The sequence below is a fragment of the Cryptomeria japonica genome, chromosome 7, assembly GCF_030272615.1.
Source record: "Cryptomeria japonica chromosome 7, Sugi_1.0, whole genome shotgun sequence".
Taxonomy (NCBI): Eukaryota; Viridiplantae; Streptophyta; class Pinopsida; order Cupressales; family Cupressaceae; genus Cryptomeria; species Cryptomeria japonica.
In genome coordinates this window covers 109,410,155-109,433,458 of record NC_081411.1, presented here as the reverse complement: position 1 = coordinate 109,433,458, position 23,304 = coordinate 109,410,155, and the positions used below count along the sequence as shown (strand labels likewise).

Here is a 23,304-nt window from a genome sequence, read left to right as displayed (position 1 = left end):
GACAATTCACATGATCAAATAAAGTTATTGAAATCCTTATTTACACATCATACGTATACCTATTAGAGTTATATGAATATCAGTCTTATCTCAAGAACACGAATCAGATCAGATCAGAACTGTTATTTAGTTGCAGGCAGTAGCATCTTTGTTCTTTGTGGTATGCGCGGGAATATGCATAATATATGGATGCATAATATATGGAGCCCGATATCATCCTTATGTAGGATTTAATAAACTTAATAATAATAATAATATAGTTTTAATAATTATTATTGCTGCAATTATAATTATTATATAGTGTTAACGATATTATGTGGGAATATAACTAAGAAATTATTCCTTTAGACTGATTTAGACTGATCTTCAGCAGACTTATAAAGGAAATTCCCAGATAGGCAAATTACATAATATTAGCATAAGAGTGAAATATATGTACAGCCAATATATAAGAATATAAGAATGGCAGATCAGACCTGTTATGTGTCAGATCTGTCTGCCACATTACTATATTTACGTATTTATGTATCTATATGATTAGAATGATCAATGGGGATAACATAAAGATGGATAATAATAAATAGTAAAATAATAATTATAGTTAATATTAATATAATAAAAAGGTAATTATTAATGAGTAAATTAATAAATATTTATTAAATCACCAAAACAAAGTATTTATTGATTAATTGATAATAATAAGCATTTATTAATTAAAAATTAATAAATGCGTAAATGATTTATAAATAAAAAATAGGATTAATTATTTAGTATGGTAAGATAGCTAGTACTTGATAGACTAAAGAAAAGGTAAAACATCCTAGGTTGGATTCATGTTAAGATAGTTTTGTCTCTTAATCGGTTTAGTTAAGTTATAAATATATTGGAAATCAATTAACTACGGTTAAAACTGTCTTGAACCAAGTAGGGAACATTACAGTTTCTGTCCATCTCCCTTCTATGCTTTTGGTCATGTCTTTGCTATGATAGTCAGTTGGACCTCAAAAATGACACTCAGGCAAGCCTTTCAATGATGGCCAACACCTTCAGTGAAAATGTGAGAGTCGGCCCCTTATGTAAAACATTATAGTAATAGGAATCTTTCATTTCAGCACTACTTTTGCCAGTAGACCTTCCTTAGAGGGCTCCCTTAAGTCTGTCTTTACACAGTGAATGCTGATTTTTACAGTTTCTTCTCCAAAATTTATTGATTTGGTGTATCCTCTCTCAGGGCTTCCTCATTATGATACCAAATGTTAGAAGAATGAATGCATGGAGATTGTCGAAATTATGTAATAGACACTTATGTATATGTTGTATTTATTCCTATATTGGGAAGTTATATTAGGTGGCTATGACTTACATTGTGTAAATTACATTTTTACAAATAACTAATGTGTCATTACAATGCAAAGTAGTCTAACATTATATCATACCTAGCACTAGCAGTCAAGACTATTTAAAAACTCAAATTTTTGCAGTCCCTCGCTTGGTTAATCTTATATATCTTCATTTGTAGTATATGATTAATATCCCAAAACTATTTAACAATGGCTATCCACTCCAAAAATAAGATTTTTAATTTTTTTAAAGATAATCAATATTTTATATATGACTTGTCACTTGCTAGACAATTTATACAACTTATTTTAAGGTGTCAATTTGTTTTTAAATTGTTTTTCTGCAAGTGTATTGTAAATCTATCTGAACAATGTTTGAAATTTGAAGTTTTAAATGTTAAAAACATGAATAGGCGATATTTTTAATTCCTCTATTATTAGGCGACTTTGAAATAGTATGTTATCAATAAGGAAAATCTGAAACATGTGTTTCTAATTTTAAACATTTTATCAGTTTGTGCTGCCAGACAAGGGTTGAGAATTAGTGTAGGTGTCATATCACCTTACAGTGCTCAAGTTAAATACTTGGAGAGCAAGCTAATGAACAAGGATGAATGGATGAACACTATTGATGTAGAGGTCAAATCTGTGGATGGGTTTCAAGGTGGAGAAAAGGATGTTATCATAATTTCCACTGTTAGAACCAACAAAATTGGTTTCCTTTCAGATTGGAGACGTGCAAATGTTGCTTTAACACGTGCACGGTACTTTTTTACCTGTTTTGTTTCTTTGGGAAACGGTATCCTGTAATCTCTTTGGTTCATTCTTATTATTTGTTTTTATCCTTACAAAGAGGTTGTGTCCGTTTCGTGGACATTGACATAAACTTATATGTTACAAATAAGATGCTATTGTGGTAACAATGAACAGATTCTGTCTTTGGATTGTTGGAAATGGCTCCATGCTTGTTAAAACGGAATCTATATGGAAGGAGATAGCAAGGGATGCAATTGAGAGGCAGTTCTTTATAAATCCAAATACAGACAGCGGATTAGTGAAAGTAATAAGAAATGTGAAAGCTGAGATGGACCAGCTTGAAGATCTATTAAAGAAGGATTCCATCTTGTTCAACAACACAGTTTGGAAGGTAATGCAAAAGTTCTACATATTCACTGCTATGAGAATATTGAACTAAAACCACTGTTTTTGTATTTTTCTAAACATAATTAAATTTGCTCATAGAAGTTCATCACTCAAACTAATCCCTTTATCTGTTAAACTCATCTTTGAAGTTTATGTTTAAATAGAAGGTGGAATTTTGTGTTTTTCTAGCTTATTACTAAATATTTCTTATGCAATATGTTGAAGGTGCTCAAATTTATAGAGACATGTTTAACCTATAACGAACTTGAGAGAAATATTAAAAATGCAGTCCATAGTGATTAAATAGCACGGTTGAAAGAGTGCTACCACATGTTATGGCTGTAAGCGCATTCCTGTTATTAGTTTATATACAAAAGCTTGACCCAGCCAGTTTCAATCAAGATGCATGTATATGATTTAACCTTTTCTCAATTTATTTACTGATAATTAAGTGTGGTGACAACCACCCAAATCCTTTAGTTGAATCTTCACAATCAGACTAAAATGGTTCACCAATATGTCAACTGTCAACATACCAAAGCCTTGGACATCAATTTTTGAAAAATTTGGGGTCTTCTATTGACTGATTCATAGGGATGACACCAAGCACTATAAATTTCACTAGCCTAGACTTTGAACCTTAGAATTTTGAACATTTACATAGCTTTCTTCCTGTTTTCGTTGAGGGTTTAGAAGTGGTAATGGTGGTTTGCATTGGATTCAAGTTTGGAGTGTTGGAGAACACTTTGTACTGATGTCCAGTGCTTCAAATCTTATTGTTCTTGGTAACTATAATTACAAACAATGTTAACTATTAATTTTGAAGTCCTTTGTCTTTGTAAAAAAGGATTTTCTAAAGAATGTCTTTGATTGAATTGGAAATTATACTGTCCAAGTGATTAGGAAGAAGCATGCATTCATATCTTCTTGTGTTTACTTCCAACAAAACTCACTGAAATAAGTTAATACCATTTCTTAAATCAGGGGCCTGGCCTGTTGACGAAAGTGACAAGTGGAACTCAAGTATCCTACAAAAGAATAGTCGTCTTGGCTCTTGAGTGTTTTGTTTGGTGTAGGGATCCCAATTGAACTGATTTAGCATAGTCAGGCTATGTAATACTTCCACCTTATCCTAGATTAGTTTCATCACATTCATGTTATCATTAGCATTCATAAATTTATATTTGTTAATTCATAAAAAATCACTAATACTCGAGATAATTAAGGAACCCTATCATCAGTATATTATAAGATATTTTGTTTTATATTGGGTTAAAAATTTACAAAGGAGCATGTGTCTAGTTGAGCATAAAATATATTTCAATGTCTTACAAAGTAAATTCCACTTTAAAGATCTCAACAAAATATCTATAGATCTCAGTTTTAATAGGCACCCTTATCTGCATCACCATTAGCTGTGTTTATCAACGTCAACTTCTTAGAAATACTTAACACTAGTAATATTGAGTCCCTATGTTTACAAAGAAAGATTCATTTTGAAGTTGGAGTTCATATCTTTGAAGGATGTGCATGGTGTCTCCTTTGTCAAGGGAAGTTGGCTACTCCCAAGTTGGACCATAGTTGGAAGAAAAATTCTTTAGCCATTGAGATATAGTGGATGGTTTTTGGTTGATCTCAAGAACCACACCATTAGTGTGTAAACAACACTATTAGATTCTTTAGGTTTAAATGAGAAGTTGGACACAACTACCATGAAATCCATAGATGGAGGATTCTTGAGACTCAAAGTGTCCTGAAAAGATGAAAGGAATTAAAATGATATATTGTTGCACTAGCAGATGGAAGTTTACAAGATGTTTAGTTAACTTTGATAAATAGATTCAATGATATAGATGGTTTCTTGGACAAATTCTTCATCACATTACTTTTCTTCAAAGTTAAAAAAATATGGCTTTGAGCAATGGAATGTACATGCTAGTTCACAAAGCTAAAAGATTTGAAATAGAAGTGTTGAGTGATCATAATGGTCACCGTAGGGATAGTGTCATGTTCCCTTTTTAGGCAAAGATAATTAGGAGAAATGAAACATATTTTGAATAGGCTAAAGGAGGTGGTGAGGGCAATATTTTGAAAAACTCATAGCTTTAGCTGTCCAAGTTACTTTATGATTTAAAAGGACAACCTAAAAGTTAGTTTTAAAAGAGGGTGAACAAAATGTTGCCAAGTAGAGGGCCATAACTAATGTTTTATTAAAGGACCTTTCTAGACACTTATCAACTAAATTTTTTGAGGGAAAAGGAAAAAGTAATATAATATTTAATTATTTTCCCTCAAAGAGTATAAAAGGAGAGTGATCATCTATTGTATTGTCAAAATCCCTTTTCTCAAAGATCAAGCACTTGATGTGTTAGAACCCAGCTTTGCAGGTCCCAAAATTTGCATATTTGGCCATAAACGCCCTCATCGTAGTGACATGGTCAGTTTACATTGATAAACAATTTAGGATACCCTATGTAAGTTTTTCCCCTTGTCAAAATCATGCCATTATTAGGCCCATGCTACCCCTATGCCTCCAACAATTCTACCAATGTTGCAAAGAATCAAATGTTTGCCTTGTTTATATTTCTTGCAAGAAGTATCAAAGTTTTTGCAGGTTATAGAGCCTTTTGAACCTTTGACAAGATTCAAAAGCTATCCAAAAGGCCCACTAGTGGAAGGAGCTTTATGGTGTCATTGTCAGTTTGAACTTGGAGATTTGAGAGTGTTTGAGAGTGGCGATAAGTAGGATGGCAGAGTAATGGGCTGATTGGTTGAACATGAAGTACTAGTGACCGAAAGTGACAACGAGGAAGAAGCATTGGATGATTGGTTGATGCAAGATATGGTAGACCTGTGGGAAATTTTAGTTGATCGGTACATGCAAAGTGAAGCTCGGGAGAGATCAGTCCTTGAGAGAATGGTACGTGACAAACTAATAGTGAACCACGCACTCTTCGATCTTCTCTGGAGAATTCCAAGGCAGAACCACGCGGTATTCAATCTTCTTTGGAGAATTCCAAGGCTGTTGGCACAAAATTCGATTGAATTGCAAGACCAACGGAAGGAAAGGAATAGAGAGCACTATCAACAAAAAAATGCTACAATGGTACAAAGAAAGGCTATAGGGAGGAAGAAGAGAAAAATACTGATAGATGTTGTACACCCCACAATTAATGCCCCTACAACCAAATAAAGACCAATGTACTAGAAACAATCAAGAGGAGGGAGAGGGATTTGTGAGGAGATCCCTTCGTCTAAGAGAGCAAAGTGAGAGGGGATAGCAATTATGGGGAATCGTCGAAGGTTCAGAGAGTCGAGCGAGAAGTAGGAGTTAAAGTGTTAGCCGAAGTCGTACTTGGGAGAGGGAAGTATTGTGCACGTGGAGGGAATTGGAAGAGGTTGCTAGAAACCTGCCACTCCCAAATGGTGAAGTGAAGATCTCGTCGATCGGGCAAGTAACCAAACCATACACTTTACTTAAAGCAAAGAATCCAAATCTACAAATAGTACTAGTAGAGCAAAGAATCCAAATCTACAAATAGTACTAGTAGCTCATCCGTACAATTGATATGTGACAAAGAGGAAGAAAGTAATCTCCATACCAAAGTTGTTCAAACTTTTGAAACAAAATTATATCGTATTAGAAACTTGTCCCTCACAAAGGAATTGAGAATATGTAATGTCCCCTTCTCCACAGTGATTAGTTCAGTGATCCATTGGCCTATTCCGGAGACCCATAGGCTATTTGGAAAGGAGAATTAGGGTTTCCAACTTTTGTGGAGTTCTGCATGAGCTTTTTAGGGTTTACCAGGAGGTAATTCTTCAGTTTTGTCTATGGTTTCCCTCTAGGTTTTTTATGAGCTCCAGGGTGGTATAACATGCATTTGATTCTTTGGTGAAGTGAGAACTTACTATTTTTAGTAAGTTAGGGTTTGGCTGTTTGGATGATGCTGTCTTACTGAGCTTTCCAAGCTCTTTCTCCGGGTGCGAAGATCATGCTTTTCGAAGGAGTATTTCATGACTTACTATTTTTAGTAAGTGGCAGTATTGAGCAATTCTAATTTTAGCAGTTTGGACAGGGTCCCGATCTTGTAGCAGTTCAGTGGTCTTCATTGCTCAGCTTCATCCTGGATTTTGTTGATAATCAGTATTGGAGTCATAAGTGATGTAATTAAATATTATTTCTTTATCCTAAGGTTTAATATTTATTTATTTTATTACTGATTAATGATATATTGGGCGACTTAGGAAAAGACATTTTTATCTAATATCAATGTTATATTTTCCTAAGTTAGGCGTTGAAATTTGAAGAATGCATTAAGTTATTATTGAAGACTTAGGCAAGTTAGAACTTGTTGAATTATTGGTTAAAATGCAACTTGGGCGCCCACCTTGGGAAATGAAATGAAATGTCATTTGGATGCCATGTGAGAGTGAAATGAAATGCAAATTGGTGAGGTGAATTTGGGAGCATTTACATTTGAATTTCAGAGGAAAAAAACTATAAATACAGGTGCTTGGCCCCTCCCATTTGGATATCTTATGAAATTGCATTGTTATGCTGTCAATTTAGCAATTGAAAATCTGAGCTTCGAAGTGTGGCTTCGTACCTAAGTCTCACTTTCGTACTTGGAAGATAGTACCTAGCCGTGTTCTTGTAATTCCAGTGCTGTCCATGAGTGTTCTTGAAATTGTGGAGAGTTTTGTGTGGATTTTGGAGTGTTTCCTTGTTGCTGGTCACAGAGTTGCTGAAACCATATTTTGCTCATACCTCTTGACCAAGTGATTGCATTGTTTTGGGTATCGGCTCTTTGGAAGTGTATTGGGAAGACATTCTCCTATCTTGGCGTGGATTTTGGTGGTCATCACAATTTTTGGTTGCAAATCGAAGTTTTCTGCTGTAGCGCCATTTTCAGATTTACCCTGGGATGCGTGCAGCACATTCGGGGATTCCAAGTTTCGAGTTTGAGGCATTGGATTGGTTACCTATGTTATATTAGTCATTTACATTTTATTTGGTGTGATTCCGGTTAGTTTTGAGAAAGTTATGAGTGTTTTGGTGTTTCCGGTAGTGGCTGGATAGTGTGTTTTCTAGCTTGCAGAATTAGAACAGTAGTAGTGTTCAAGTGTGGTGTGATTTTGATAGTGTATTGTTTGAAATCAACATTAAGCTTCTTATCTTATCTCATATCTCTATTTTTGTAAGATTGTTTCAGTTGTACTGATCAATCATTCTTGTTGTTCTTATTTGTAATTCCCATTGCAAAAGTGGAAGAGGCTGGCTTAGCTGCTTTTTGCTTTGTAATTCAGTTTATGTACTTAGTCCTCCCACTGAATAAGTGGTCGAGTGATAAGTTTTATGCAATTGTCCTCCCACTGAAATATGCGGTAAAGTGATAGCTTGATGTAATGTCCTCCTGCTGAAATACACGGTAGAGTGATTGAGTTTAAGTTTCTTGTCATTTCCCTTGGTTGGTTTACTGCCAAGAGTTGAGTTTCTATCCTGTCGGATAAGCAGAAGGTGCTGGCTTGCCGCCCGTGCATTGTAATTTTAGTTTGATTTATGGTGCTAACGATCTCCAAAACACTGTATGCTCTCACCCTCCCAGATTGGGCTCTCGGTGAACAAAAGGTGGAAGGGTTCCCTTTCAGTAGTTTGGATTATTTCTCTAACCTTAACGGGTTATGTTTTCTTCTTGTAACTCTTATTGCTAAAAACATTAAAAAAATATAAGGGGAATATTACAGAATAGGGGCCCAAGCTAACGACTCCGAGGAGGAGAGAGTACAGAAATGAAGGAGGTGACCGGTGTGTAGAAAATGCAGGTGGTGGATGTGTGGAGAACTTGCGTGTGGCCGAGGGTGCAAGAGAGGCATAGGAATGTGGACAAGAGTGAAATAGTCCAATTTGGTTAGATACACATGATACCTACAGAGTGAAAACAATGTTGAACACTATGGAGAAGTAGAAACTCCCTAAATTCATAGGGGATAGATCGAAGGATATCATATGCCATTGTAAGACTTGCATAAAAATATGGGAGGCAAATGGTCAGGACAACCATGATGGTTGGTTGAAGGCATTTACCGCTGTTGTCGGGAATAATCATTATGTTGTCCTATTATGTTATGTTGTTGTCGGTAATTGTGGGTTGTGGCAGTCAGTTAGTCTTCCCGAAGGGCAGTTGGACGCGACGGTTGGTCGCACCCCTTCGGGTATTATATATTGCATACCTTTCCTTCTTAGTAGGATCATCATAGTCGTATCTAGATGTGATGTTATAAGCACTTGATGTACATGGGTTGTTAAATTAATACAGAAATTGGTTCTTTAATATATTTCCATTATGTTTTGTGCATTTACTTTCTGCATTTAAACGTTTACCCGCATGTGGTAAACATTTGGCGCCGTTGCCTAGACATACTCGGGAAAGGAAGGAGCAGATGGCGTACGAACACGATGGGCCTACCCGTCGGTGAGATTAATACAGAGGCCGACGATGCGCAAATAGAGCTCTACAACGGAGAAGACACTGCAACAAGGGAATTCTCAATCTTGCTTCAGGTGGCCATCGAGACCTACGTCCGAAGAGAGGCCACGGAGGCTGATGTCCTGACAAGTGTCGTGTGGACCGCATGGGAAGTTAGCCCTGCAACGAATCGGTTGACGAACCACCTCCCCCGGTTGCGTGCACAGGCATCATTGGCACAACGAACCTACCTAGAGGAGATTGCTCGTGAGGAGCGACGCCAATAGGTCCTCCGACAGTACGAAGAAAACAATCATTTCTGGGAAGCGGAGCGTGATGACAAGAGGCGAAGGGGAGATTGAACCCTGAACCTCTAGGAGGAATAAAGAACACTCTACACTTTAATGATGGTGTCATACTACTGACATAAATTGTATCTGATGGGATGAATTTATAAAGAAGTGTTTTATTTTTTGTGTTTTTATTTATGAAGATGTATGGGAATTAATGCCCAACTTATTAAGGATAGAAATAAGAAGGCACAAAGTGAGGAGTGGGACACCGCACAGAGGGCCTTGATTCTGGAACAAGAAGTAGAATGTAGACGGAGGCTGAGGTAACTTGCCGAAGGACGACCTGTCGAAGGGTTGCTCGAAGGGAACCAAGTAGGTGTCATGGGGGGTGCAGAAGCCGAAGGATATTTCTACGCATCGCCAGAACACCGTAGGGTGAGAAGCCACGAAGAGTTTTTGGAGGAAACTAGGCTACGAAGAAATCTGGTCGAAGAGACCCAAGATCAATTCTGGAACTTATACCTTACGCTGTGCACGAAGGACCATCGAAGGGAGCGAATAGAGGATGAGGGTGAGAACGGGGGAGAGGGCAACCGTACGACCGTAGGTGCAGAGGCACAGGCACAGGACAGACAGGACCCCCTCTTGGGATCCATCACACCAAGCACGAGGGTACAAAACACCGTACATCGATTTACTCAAACAAGAAACACCACTGGCACAGGAGGGAGTGGCGTGGGTGCACGACAGAGATAGGCACCTCTGGGGACACGACCCCCCTCAATGGCCAATAGGCAGAAGCTACCGAAATTCATCGGCGACGGGAAGGAGGATCCCGTAAGGCACTGCAGACCCTGCGAAACCATATGAACGGCCAATGGTGTCACTAACCAGAACGAATGGACAATGCAATTCCCAGTGACATTACGGGGAGTTGCCATCGACTGGTACTTGGATATTATTAAAACTGCAGTGGCCACATGGGACACGCTGCAGAAAGCCTTCGAGAAGGAGTTCCGCCTACTCCAGGATGATAATGAAATAGTGGCAGAGATAAATAGTACGAAACAAGGACAAAAGGAATCAGTTCGTGCCTACGGAAGGCACCTAAAGGAGCTAATTGGGAAAATGGAGAGTCAGTCGGCCGATGGACTCAAGAAGAGGTGGTTCATAGAAGGCCTAAGGCTAAAACCCAGTTTGAAGAAGAAAATGAAGATAGTCCCTCCTTCGTCATATGATGATGCATACAACAGGGCTACGGACTTGGAAAGTGAATACAAAACGTCCAAGAAAAAGGGAAAGTCCTCCGAGGAAAATGACTCTTCCTTTGATGAGAGTGGTAACGAGGGGTCGAAAAAGAAAGTGACGACACTGCAGAGTGACATGGAGCATATGATGAGGGAATTTAAAGCGATGAAAGGCTCTACGAGTCGGACCGAAGGAGACGTGTGGTGCATGGAGTGCAAGGAGGAAGGACATACGAAGGGTACATGCTCGAAGAAGGCCTTTTGCGAAATTTTCCAAGTAATGGGACACTCCATCAAGGAGTGCCCATACAATATGAAGTCCCGAAATACGCAAGTGTTGTTCAGTGAGTAGGCCACAACATCCGCACCAGTGGGTACGGCCCAGCAAACCAACACGACAACATCATCTGGAGGTTACCGGGACAACAGACATGGCGGCAGAAGGAATAACAACAACAATACCCAAAGCCATGTCCAGTATGATGCCAAGGGCTGACCAATGATCCAATGTAGGGATTGCAATCAGTGGGGGCACTTCGCCCGGGATTGCACGAAGGAAGCCACCCCTCAGCACCTTTGCTGCTAGTGTGGGCCAGGCGACCATGAGGATGCAAATTGTTGGAAACCAGGAGTAAACCTTTTGAACATCGAACCCACGAAGGTAGAAGTGTTGGAAATCACAAGAGAACAGGCCAAAAAGGCCACATACCACTATCCTCGCACAAAGACCAAGAGAGTGCAGGAAGCAAGGGTTGAGATCATAAAGGAAATGGCCGCACAAGGACAAAGTAGCCACAAGGCCACAATCCCGTCACAGACGAAGGGAGAAGAGAGAATCCTATGGCAAATATTGCAAATAGAGGTACCGTGAAGATTCAAGACCTCCTTGAAACCATGCCACAGTTGAAAACGGCTATCTTAAACTTCGTACCCACACAAGCTATAACGAGGGTGGTCGTAAGCCCCACGGTCGACCCTATGTCGTTAGTAAGCAACAGCGGACGCCAACCGGTGGTGGTAGAAATGGGCATCCTGGGGACTACCTTGATGGATACCAGTGTGGACGGAGGTTTAGGAGTAAATGTGCTCCCAGAAGAGACATGGAAAAAACTGGGAAAGCCTACGTTGTGGCCCCCCATGTTCAACCTGCTAGGGGTAGATCAACATGGGATTAAACCCCTCGGCACCCTAGTGGGCCACTGGGTGATGATTGGCACGCAGCCATTCGTGCTAGATTTTGTAGTGATTCCACTGAAGCAGAAAGGGTACGACGTCGTTCTTGGACGTGGGTGGCTCATTGCAGCAAAGGCGAACCATAACTGGAAGTGGAATATGCTTTCCTTGGAAAGAGCAAGGAAGTACGTGATCGATCTTCGTATGCAGATGGTGAGCGAGGAGTTGGCATCCTCCTCCGAGTCGAAATCTGAGGGAGACCAGTTGGGTGAGGATGGAGACGGATGTCATATGGAGCCTAGTGACAGAGGGGTATTAGAATTGGATGCTTCTGGGATGATGGGGACTTCATGAATGGCCTTTTCCACTGGCAGATGGAGGATTACGAAATGTTCCAGAGCTACAGGCTCGAAGTAGAGGAACTAGAGCAAGTAATAGAGGAGGTGTAGGTGCTGGAATACAGAGAATATTGGAAGGGAGACGTCGGTGTGAGTGACACCACCGCACACCAGTTCTCGAAGGAAGAACCCATCAGGTATCAAGAGGTAAAATTGAACGAGACAAACCTTTGTGATGTAGATAATCCCAAGATCATTCGTATTGGCAACAATTGGAACCCTGTGTGGAAGGCCGCAACCTTCAAAATCTTTATTCTTCTTCTTCTTATGTACGGGAAGGAGGTTGTGGTTCTTGTAGAATTTATGGTTCCAGGTCTTCAGATGGCCATTGAAAATAGACTTGCCATCAACGGGTCCAAATTGAAACCCTACCACGAGAAGCGCGCAGGGGACCCGAGAGGCCGAAAGGACACCTGAGAGTCCAAAGGGGGACTCAAGAGGATGGAAGGGGACCCAAGAGGCTGGGCAGGCAACTCGAGAGGCACAGGCCCAAAGCGGAGACTCTCGGGCGAGGCAAACCGAGACTAATGAAGAGCAATCCCAGAAACACAAGATTCAAGCCAAAGACTCTTTGGACAATTAGATTAGGAAATTAAATTGAAAAAAAAAAAAATTTTTGAAAAAAAATAAAATAAAAAAATTGGTGGTGGGACCACTGTGCGGTGGGACACCGTGCACGGTGCACCACCGTTGATGGAGGTCACCGACCTCTAATGGCGGAACTCTGCGGGTATTCATCCACCGTACGACCACTACCGTACACGCGTATGGTCGGACAACATCCATCGTACGATCTTCCCAACCACCGTATGAGAGACCAATCACTGTACGACACCAGCTTCGGGTGACCCCAGTCGCCGTACGACTTAGCCACCCTACAGGTTCACTCCACCGTACGACAGACCACCCCATCGTATGACAGATAACCCCTATACGGGCTCGAGACATTACAGTCCGTAGGTCTGAAGGAGCACGGCGACGACGGTCTAAAAGAGGGTGAAAGGAAAAATACCAAGGCATGGTAGGGATAAATGGTGGTGATGGCACGTGAAAAAAAAAACGATGACTAGATTGGAAAATCATTCGATGGAGTCTGGAGCCAGGACGCTGAAAAAATTAGAGTGGAGCGAAGGTTTTGGCATTGTAAAATATCACAAAAATGATGTGTGCCAGGGACTTCCGTGTGGTTCTGAAGGTGGTAAATTGGTGTTGGCGACGGGGGGTGCTGCCCCTCAACCTTGTTGGGGCACTGCCCCAGACCTCACTGGGGTCACTGCCCCCAAACCCCTAGTTTATTTTTGAGCTACAATACACTTTTTGAGTTGGGCGAAGGGAATTAGAGAAGTCACGGTAAGTGTTGGGGTTGTTCCGTATTGTGAGAAAGAAGCCTGAAGCTAAGCATAAACCTTAGAGGGAGACGAATTTGGAGGTTGCGAACAAACAGAGTTTGAGGGAAGGCATTGCAAGAACGCGAAGTCGTACGACACCAGGGAGTTATTCAGTTCAGTTATTAGCCTTTGGGAAGTGCGATAGAGGATTTGAGGCGTCTCCTAGCCTTTGTGCCAGAGGGTTGTGGCCACTTCCAGGCATGAATGGTACGCTTTGAGGAACTCGAAGTATGTCTCGGCTGGACTTGAGGTTGCCTTGGTGGATGCACAAAGGGCTCGGGAGGAGCGGACCACCAGGTTGGAGGCAGTAGTAGCGTGAGACTTAGCTCAACATACCCAGGAGTTGGATGCCGCGAGGGCAACGCGGGTGGCTATTGAGGACAAATTGGCTAGGGAGACAGTATCATTTGAGTAGCAGTTGGTGGAGGCTGAGACTAAAAAGCGTGTTTTGCAGACAAGTTTGGTTTAGGCATAGGAGGGTTGTGATGTCAAGGAAAAAAGAACTCCTTGCGGAAGCAACAATGGTGAAATGCGCACTTGAGCATCGGATGGTAGCAGAGAAGGGTTTTTAGGCGAGGACGTAGCAGGTGTATGAGTTCCGGGCTTGACTGGCGTCAGTAGTTCCTACATCTTCTTCATCGGCGGTGCAACTACCTCCTTCAGGGACGCCCCCTCAGCCCCCTTCTTCTTCTATACCTTGATTTTTTTAATGTATGAACACCATCTCTATTTTGGATTGTCGTCCGGAGACTTCTTTTCTTGGGGGGGATGATGTTGTCATATTATGTTATGTTGTCATATTATGTTATGTTGTCGTCGGTAATTGTGGGTTACGATAGTCAGTTAGTCTTCCCGAAGGGCAGTTGGACCCGACGGTTGGTCGCACCCCTTCAGGTATTATATATTGCATACCTTTCCTTCTTCGTAGGATCATCATAGTCATATCTAGATGTGATGTTATAAGCACTTGATGTACATGGGCTGTTGAATTAATACAAAAATTGGTTCTTTAATATATTTCCATTATGTTCTGTGCATTTACTTTTTGCATTTAAACGTTTACCTGTATGTGGTAAACAACCGCCATGCTATGGGGAATTGCTATCGATTGGTATACAAACCTAATGAATCAATACAAGGTGTCATGGAACAAATTGAATAAGGCATTTTCGGAAGAGTTTAAACTACAGAGGGACGATAATGAAATTGTTGTAGAAATTTACAACACTAGGGAAGGGAAGAACAAGAAAGTAGAAGCATACAATCCTAGGGTCAAAGAACTGTTGAACAAGATGGAGAACGAACCGGATGATGGGTTGAAGAAGTGGTGGTTCGTTAGCAATTGAGTCCCTCCTTGACGAGAAAAATGAAGGTATTACCCCCATCCTTGTACGTCGATGCTTACAATCAGGTGATGGGCATAAAGAGCGAGAATAAGACATCTCAAGGAAAGAAGGTTAGTGACAATGATAGTATGGCAGAAAGTAGTGACGGAGATTTTAAAACCATATTGTTGATGGCGAATGTGTGCACTCTTGGTCAACACAAAATTAATTACTGAATGTATCCTATCCTTTCTTGAATAAGGAAATCTTTAATGATATTCAGATTGACATAGGAGGTAACCTCAAGGTTCCTAATGTCAGGTCTTGACTTGCTCAGGATAACTCGGTGTCGATATGTTTTGCTAGTAAACATGAGGGGACTTTGTAATTTCCCCTTTTTAGCAATTATCTAGTGATTTGTCATCAGCCCTCTTTACTGTGGTCTTGAGGGCTAACCAAGACTTTGCAGAGATCTGTGATGGATTTGGCCTAGGCAAATTCAATTTCCCGCCAAACGGAGTTGTGTTGTCAGAGTTTCCAGGAACTTACTATTTATGGTAAGTCGATTCGAGCATAGTCAAGAAATTTTTGGAGCGATTTTGGTCAACGTCATTTTGGTGCATTTACTCACTCGCCTAGATTGCATTTTTTAAAAACCAATTAATTATTTAGGCAAAAATCAAGAGTGTTTAAAGTTAAATTAATTAGTTAACTTAAGGGGTTATTTAATGTTGAAGCTAATGTTTAAAAAGGAAATATTAAAAGTACCTCTTGTGGAGACATAAGGGGATAATGTTAATTAATTCTATTTCTCAATTTTCCCACATTGATAGTGCTTTGGGATGTGTTCCAAAAAGAAGTGATAGATAGTAGCATTTAATGCTCGAAACTCATCTTGGTAATTGTGTTCTTGGAAATTGTGAAGATTTAATTTGTGGAAAAATCTGGAGATTTGTTCCTAGGCATTGGAGGACAATTACCCTCTTTTGCAACATTTTCTTCGCCTGTGAAAGACCAAGTCTGGAAGATAAATCGAAATCAATATTGGAAGAGTGTAAGGCTATGGAAAGTTACCAGTTGGCTGGAAGAATCAATGGATTTGGAAAGTTTATTAGTCACTTCATTCCAGCGCTGGAGTAATACATCTAGGAGTTTGAATTAGTAGGATAGTCGCAGCAAGTCATTGATTGGTAAGATTTTTTGAAGGTTTGAAGTGTAGTTGTCATAGAAAAGAGTTTATCAGCTGAAGGAAAAAATGAAGAACATAATTATACATACTGGGACTGGTATCATTGAAAATCGTGGTATAGCTGTGAAGTTTTTTCAGCTGTTAAGCACTACAAAAATAGAAGACCTTGGGAAGGCATCGATCTTCTTTTCCTTGTTGGCTGCAACGCGCCACTTGGGCTGGGCGTATTTTTTTGGCTATTGTGCGAACTAGTGACACTTGTTAAGCATCAAGTGCACTATGACTTCCTTAACACGAGCTGCCTATGCATAGATAGCAAACACTTCCGATTTGGCAACGTGTAACTCAGGAGGTCGTGAGAGCAGGGAGTTGAGGTTGATAGTTGGGACGTAAGGACTGTTTCTTCATTCAGTGCTGATGTTATACCAGGTTCCACAATAAACTCACCTAAAGATGTATTTGGTTTTGTATTCAAAGACAAATGAATATCGTATTGTCTAGAAGAGTAAGTTTTGTCAAAAAATGAAATTTTTTCTCTATGGAACGCTTCTTGAGGCAGAATTTCACCTAATCCTTGGACTGGCTTAATCCTCAGTCCATCCGCGAACCACGTTTCGAATTTCATTGCATTTTGGGTTCGTTTGCTATGTCTTTCCTTCAATTTCGGGTTTTTTCTTCCTGATTGCAGGTGGGAAATTTTCCTTGAATTGCAAGTTTTAATGATTTCCTTTGTTTTATTCTTTGTAGGGAAATTTTTGGCTAATTACAAGTGCACTTTATTGAAAAAAGAACTTGTAACTTACTTTTTATTTCCCCCTTGATGCTTTTTGGCTTTTAAGTCTTAATAGGGATTTTTTGATAAGTTACAAGTTAATTTTAAATTGCATATTTATATATAACTTGTAATTCTTCTCTAAAACCCCTATTTTAATGTCTTTTGATTGTAATAGGGATTCTAAACCCCTAATACATGTGATAAGTTATTAAAACTTGTTGTAGGGATTTTATTTTCCCTTTACAAGTAATTTATTACTTGCACATCTCTCTCCAAAACCCGATTTTTCTTAGAAATGAAATAAAGTGACAATTTTAAACTTGCTATTTTTCCCAAAAAACCCGATTTTCTTCATAAAGTACAAATTGGGGAATTTTAAACTTGTAATTGCATTTCTAAAACCTGATTTTGCCTTGTTGAGGGAAAAGTGACATTTTAAACTTGCTATATGGGAAATAAAACCTGATTTTCTCTATTGCATGAAAAATAAAACTTCCATTCCTTTCCCAAAAACCCGACCAGCTAAAGGAAGGCGTTTGTGTTGCAAATTGAAAGCTTTTTTTGTGGAGATTTATTGGGAGATGCAAGGCGTTTAGGATTCTTCCCTTTTTTTATGCATTTGCAAACATCTTTCACGCCATTTAGGGTTCTTGTTTACTGATTTTTCTGCTAAAACGCCTTCCACGTGATTCCTAAGACCCACGTTTTGGTGGATCTAAACTCCACGAAGCTGCAATCTCCTAAGTCGTTTTTGCTTTTCATACCAAGGCATTGAGGTTTGATGTAGGATTGACCATTTCTTGTGCCATTTGATTTGCATTTGATGCCACGTTTTGCTGCCCAAGGCGTTTTGCTAAAATGTGGCAAGGGTTTAGAATACGGTTTATTCTCTATTTAAGAGTTCTTCCTCCTCCTTTCAAAGATTGATCATCTTTTTGAAGAGGCATTTTCAGTTTGAAGCAAGGTATGATTTCTTTTCTTTCTTTGTTTCATTTTCTTGTTTTCTTGTATTTTTGTTTTTCCTTTCTAGTTGTAAATTTGTGCATATGTTTATTTTCCCCCAAGAATCGGTTTTGTGAGAGAGATTTTCCCCTTTCTAAAGCAATTTTTGAATTGCATTGTTCTTCCCCATTTTCCCTCTTTACTTGTATTCGGGATTTTAAATCCCGATTACAAGGTGGATGAAAATCATTGTTCTTCCCTTATGGTTATAGGAATTTAACCATCTTTTGTTGAAATTCCAAGTTGCAAAGATGAAAAATACCCATCCTTCTATAATCGGGTTTTTATAATCGGATTGCATGTCCAAAGTTCTTCTCATTTTCTTGAAAATGACATTCCCGGAAAAATCTTCCCATTTTTATCCATCCATATCGCCTATATCCGTACTTTCCGTTCACGTCATTTCCCACAAGTCTAATTCTCATTTTTCACTCATTTCTCCATTTTCCGTTTTACAAGTATACTTGCATCTGGGTTTTAAAAATCCGATTGCATGTGCACTTTTCCCAACTTGTATACTTGTAAAATTTTCCCCAAGATCTGAAATTGGTCAAAGTCAAATTTCCACCATTCCCATTTATTTCCCATCTTTCTCTCACAAAATCGTGAAGTGCAAGGGTTGGAGTAATGTTAGTTGAAGCTGATTATGATGTTGCCTTAACACTTTTAAGTCTTCATCGTAGCATACCAAGTTGTCCTTCAATGTCAGATTTGCCATCCTCTCCTATCCCAAAAAAGATGAAGTATAAATATGACAAGTACCAGAATGAAGCTTCACCTTCGCAAGTTTCCTCTCCTTTGGATCGCATAAAAGATACAGAGATAGGGCATGTGGACATGTCAGAATTTGTCAAGAGAGTGGAGGATCCGCAAGATAGTAATATACAACGGCTGTTGGACAGCCACATCCATCACGCATCCTCTTTTCCAGTGGCTGCCCTAGAACCTGAATTTGTTCTCGCTTGCGCCCATCACTTTGACAAAGAGACAAAAACCATTAAAAATGATGATGGTGAAGCAATAATCTGCCTTGATGCGGATACAATTGAGAAAGTCTTTAGAATACCACCAACACCTATTTATATGAAAATTTCAAAGGATAGTGCAGTCAAGTACTATGTCAAGAGGGAAAAAGAATGCAAACGTCATATTAACAGGTGGATTCATGAGCCACGAGCCTTCTTCTCAAGGTGGGATAAGTTGCACCGCTGTGACTTTAAGTGGGAAATTGGAGACATCATAACTCTCCTCAGTAGGATGATGGATCTTGAACACTTTAATGTTTTTGAGCCCTGGATGTATCAGTTTACCATATTCATAAGGCAATCCCATCATATATCATAGGGAGAGATTATTAGCGATGCTTTATGTGAGCAACTTGCAGCAGTCCCTACCACCATGACTTTCTACATGAATTCATACTTAGTGTATTTGGCAGCATCACTTAGACATTTCCCTGGTCTTTCTACCAAGGGTGACCGCTCGCTTATACCTGTATGGGAACATTATGATCAGCTGCCTTTGAGACCCAGCAGATTGCATTTTAGAAGAGTTCAAGATGCATTCTTTGGTTACTTCATGTGCTAGTTTGACAAGACTCTAAAGAACAGAAGGGTGTCAGATGAGGCATGGGAAAGAATGAATGAGTATGGGTGCTTGTTTCTTCAATTCCCAACCTTTACCTATATGAGAGTTGGATGCTATAGTGGGCAGCCATACATGCTTCCTAGATACCCAACCGATAAGATCATTTTTATGGAGTTGGGAAGACAGATCATGGCTGTGCATGTTCATCAGTTTGTCAGACATAAGGTCGGAATGGGGATTTCTACAACAAACCCATTGAAAATTGGCAAATATTCTCTTGTCACATTCGTGAAAGCCAAAGCTATGGAGACTAAGATGCAAGAGATTAAACTCAAAAAGTTTAAGTTCAGGGAAAATTTTGATTACCAGGGTATGAAGGAAAAAATCAAAAAGTCCTTCGTGCACGTGCATCGTATTGAGGATATCTGGGTAGATCTCCGTACAGAAATGGAGGTTCTCAAGATGGACTACTGCAGGCTTACCGTTGAGTAGGTTATTGATCTGAACATGGTGGACATTCCGCAAGGAATGATTGATGACGATTATGTGCTTGATCTAGAGTACGTCTCACGATGGGTTGAGGAAGCCCCACTTCCTTTAATCCAATGGTCACATAAACAATGCATGTCCATTCTTGGAAGATTTCAGCCTATCTTGGCTAACACCAACACTTGGCTCAGAGGTAATGATGTTAGACTCATCAAGATCAAGGTTGGGAAAGAAGATGACTCTACGTGGCCACTTGGACGTAAGTCTGAGATTCAGATTGACAACAAGGAAGTTGCATCATCTTCTGGCACCAAGATCAAATTGCGGGTTAGTCGGGCAGTAGTGCTTCCTCCTAAGGAGGCAATAGTTCGTGGAAAGGAAAAGTCTCGATTTCATGTTCAGGTGATCGATCCTGATAATCCAGAAGAAGGACAACAATCCGATGATGCTCCTAAGTCTTTGGCTTCGGACTCACCTCATGAGATTCCTTCCTCAGTTTCCATCGAGAGGCCTCTTTGTCCTCTTGACATAATAGTGGAAGAGTCTCCTCAAAATGTCATTCCTATTTCAGCAGTTGAGCCGCCTCCTGATCATCTACAAGAGAGTTCGCTGGAAATTCCTGAGGATAATCCTTCATGTATCTAGTTGTCAAAGATTGATACCTCTACCTCTGGCTTCGAAGAATTTATGAGGCAATCTTCATGCCCATTGGTTACTAAGAAAACCATGGTCGCTATCCAAACAGATACTCCTCCTAGGGTGACCATAGCTGTTCAAACAGAAACTGCTCCTCCTTCGCCTTCAACAACTAATAGAGGATAACTAGCCATTTTACCTCCATGGCTTAGTTCTTTTACCCCAAAGAGGAAGAAGTAGGAAATCTCCCTTGATGTCTTTGACTATCAGCAACTCAAACAGTCTATGCCCAAGGTTGTTAAAAAGGCCAAGACAATCTCAAGAGTGACTGTTGATAGCAATAAGATGAAAGTGGCAGAAATTGTTGAGCCCCTTGCGGATAAGCCACGTGAAGAAATGCAAGTTGCTGATTACAGGGTTGTGTTGTGACGTTTTCACACATCGCCCCATTGCAAATGGGGACCCTGGCTTTTTTGCTTTTTAGGGTTTTTTTTAGGTCTTTTAGGGTTTTGTCAGTTGGCTTTTGCATTTTTGAGTGTTTTCGAGGAGATCAATAGGATAGCAGGTCCTGTTGGAGTGAAGTCCCGATCCTGAAAATTTGGCTAAGTCTGAAAGTCCTGATCCTGAAAATTTGGCTAAGTTTGAAAGTCCTGATCCTGAAATTTGACTAAGTCTGGAAACTGAAAAACCTCAAAAAACTAGATTTTGCAATATAACTCCTGGAGGTCTGAAACCACTCTCAAACATCCTGAAAGTATATATGGAATATAACTTAAAGTATAAGAAAGAAGAAAGGTATAAGAAAGAAGAAAGATAGAAGGAAATGTCACTTAAATGTTATATTCCATAAAAATTATCCTGATAGAGAGTTCAAAAAGTCAAATTTCGCTCCTGTCCTTCACTGAGGATCCAAAGCGAATTTCGCTCTTGTCCCTCTCCAAGGGACCAAGGCAAAGCGCTTCTGTCCCTCACCAAGGGTCCAGGGCGAAAAGGCTTATTTGAGTCATTCCTGACCTTGTTTGGTCAAATTGGAACATCAGAGGCATGGTGGAGGACGAAATGAACGTGATAGAGCATCCAGACTTGATCAAAGACAATGAAATGATGGAGTTTTTGTCTACAAAGGTAAAAGCGCTCCTGTCCCTCACCAAGGGACCAGAGCGATTTTCTTTATATACACATTTTTAGACCTTTCTTAGACTTGAACTCTTATTCATGGTGTGTAACAAGATGATATCTTCCTTAGCCAAGACATTTCATGGTGAAAGGTGAAGCATTTTGGCCTAGAAGACAAAATTCGCTCCTGTCCCTCACTGAAGGACCAGAGCTTGAATTTCAAATTTGCACTGTTCTTGCAGGATCAAGACAATTTTATAATTTGAAGAGACCAAGGAAAACATGATTTATCCATTGAATATAATTTGGAAGGCTAACAAAGGACGGATAAGCTTGGATTTGCAAAATCGCTCCTGTCCCTCTCCAAGGGACCAACGCGAAAAACCTAATATCCAGTCCTTCTTGCCAAGTTTGGACAAACCTAAGCCAAGGCGCGAATTTGAAATGATGTTTAAAATGCCTTGAGGTTGGTATGATCAAGAATTTGCGCAATGGATGCAAAAGGCGCTCCTGTCCATCACTGAAGGACCAGGGCGAAAATCTCTAGAACATCAATTTTGCCTTGCAAAAAATGAGTTGAACATGCACTGAAGGGACGAAAGGGATCATTGCTAGCCCCACAACGTGAATTGGCAATTAAAAAATGAAGGATTGAGGACAAAAGTGAAAAGGCGCTCCTGTCCCTCTCCAAGGGACCAGAGCGAAGTTATTGGCATTCACTATTTTTTACTTGGGCGTTAATATCCTCCAAATCGCATGAAATGCCAAAATCATCAACTTCGAAATATTTGAAAAAATTAATTAAATTGGCATTTAATAAATTGATTTTAGGCCTTAAAAAACAAAAAAAAAACGAACTTTTATTGTGAAGGCATTTAAAATTAATTTTTATTAAATTAAAATTAAAAGATGAGGCGCTTGAGGTATTATTTTTATTCATTTTATCAAGTCGGCCTCTTCTTTTTTTTAATTTTATTTATTTTTTTGCCTTTATTTTCAAGGTCGGCCTCATGGGTAAGTGGAAGGTGAGTGCTCTATATATTGGAGGTGTTGTTTCACAATTCAAATCATTCAATCATCCTTTCAAGTGTGAAATTGGAGAGCAATTTGAGGAGCGAAATCTAGAGGAGTGGAGCGAATTTCTACTAAGTGTGGAGAAACTAAGGAGGGCGAAATTCATCTTGAAAGCTATTGGAGAGGCGAATTTCTAGCTAGATTGGAGGATAATTTCTAGATTTTTGTAGACATTTGAAGGCGAATTTCCAGATTTTGAGGAAGCTAGTGGAAGGTGGAGTTCTTTTCCAAGCTAAAGGGGGTGCATTTTATCCAAGGGAGAGCTTTGATCTACACTTTGCCTAGCAAAATTCATCTTTTTTTACATCATTTCTTAGAGTTTAAAACTCAAGAGGAGGTATGGCAAAATCATCTTGACACCCTTATTCAAGGTTTGATTTTTTTAGACATTTTTTAGAAAAGTCTAAGTATTGCATGGTTAATTAGGAAATGATAACTCAAGATTTATCATGAAGTTTCCTAATTAAAATCTTGAATCTTCCTTTTAAAGTTTAATTTTTAGATTTCAAGATATATTACTAATTTTGAAATGTTGTGTAGGTATCAAGATAACGACTCCAAAGCCCGTAAGATCTACAAGTCGGCAGGTTCTCATCAAGGACGATCAAGCAAGGACAAGGGCGACCTCCTCCAGCCTAGCATCGACAAGGATGGCCTTC

At 39.6% G+C, this 23,304-nt stretch overlaps 1 protein-coding gene across 1 annotated transcript in view; it reads left to right on the top strand.

The window, feature by feature from the left end:
- LOC131049811 (uncharacterized) overlaps positions 1-23,304 on the top strand; it is a 209,809-nt gene that overhangs the window by 57,403 nt on the left and 129,102 nt on the right. The window contains exons 5-6 of the mRNA XM_057983889.2: positions 1,855-2,104; positions 2,271-2,487. Of these exons, the coding sequence (XP_057839872.2) occupies positions 1,855-2,104; positions 2,271-2,487 (467 nt within the window). The remainder of the gene's footprint in view (positions 1-1,854; positions 2,105-2,270; positions 2,488-23,304) is intronic.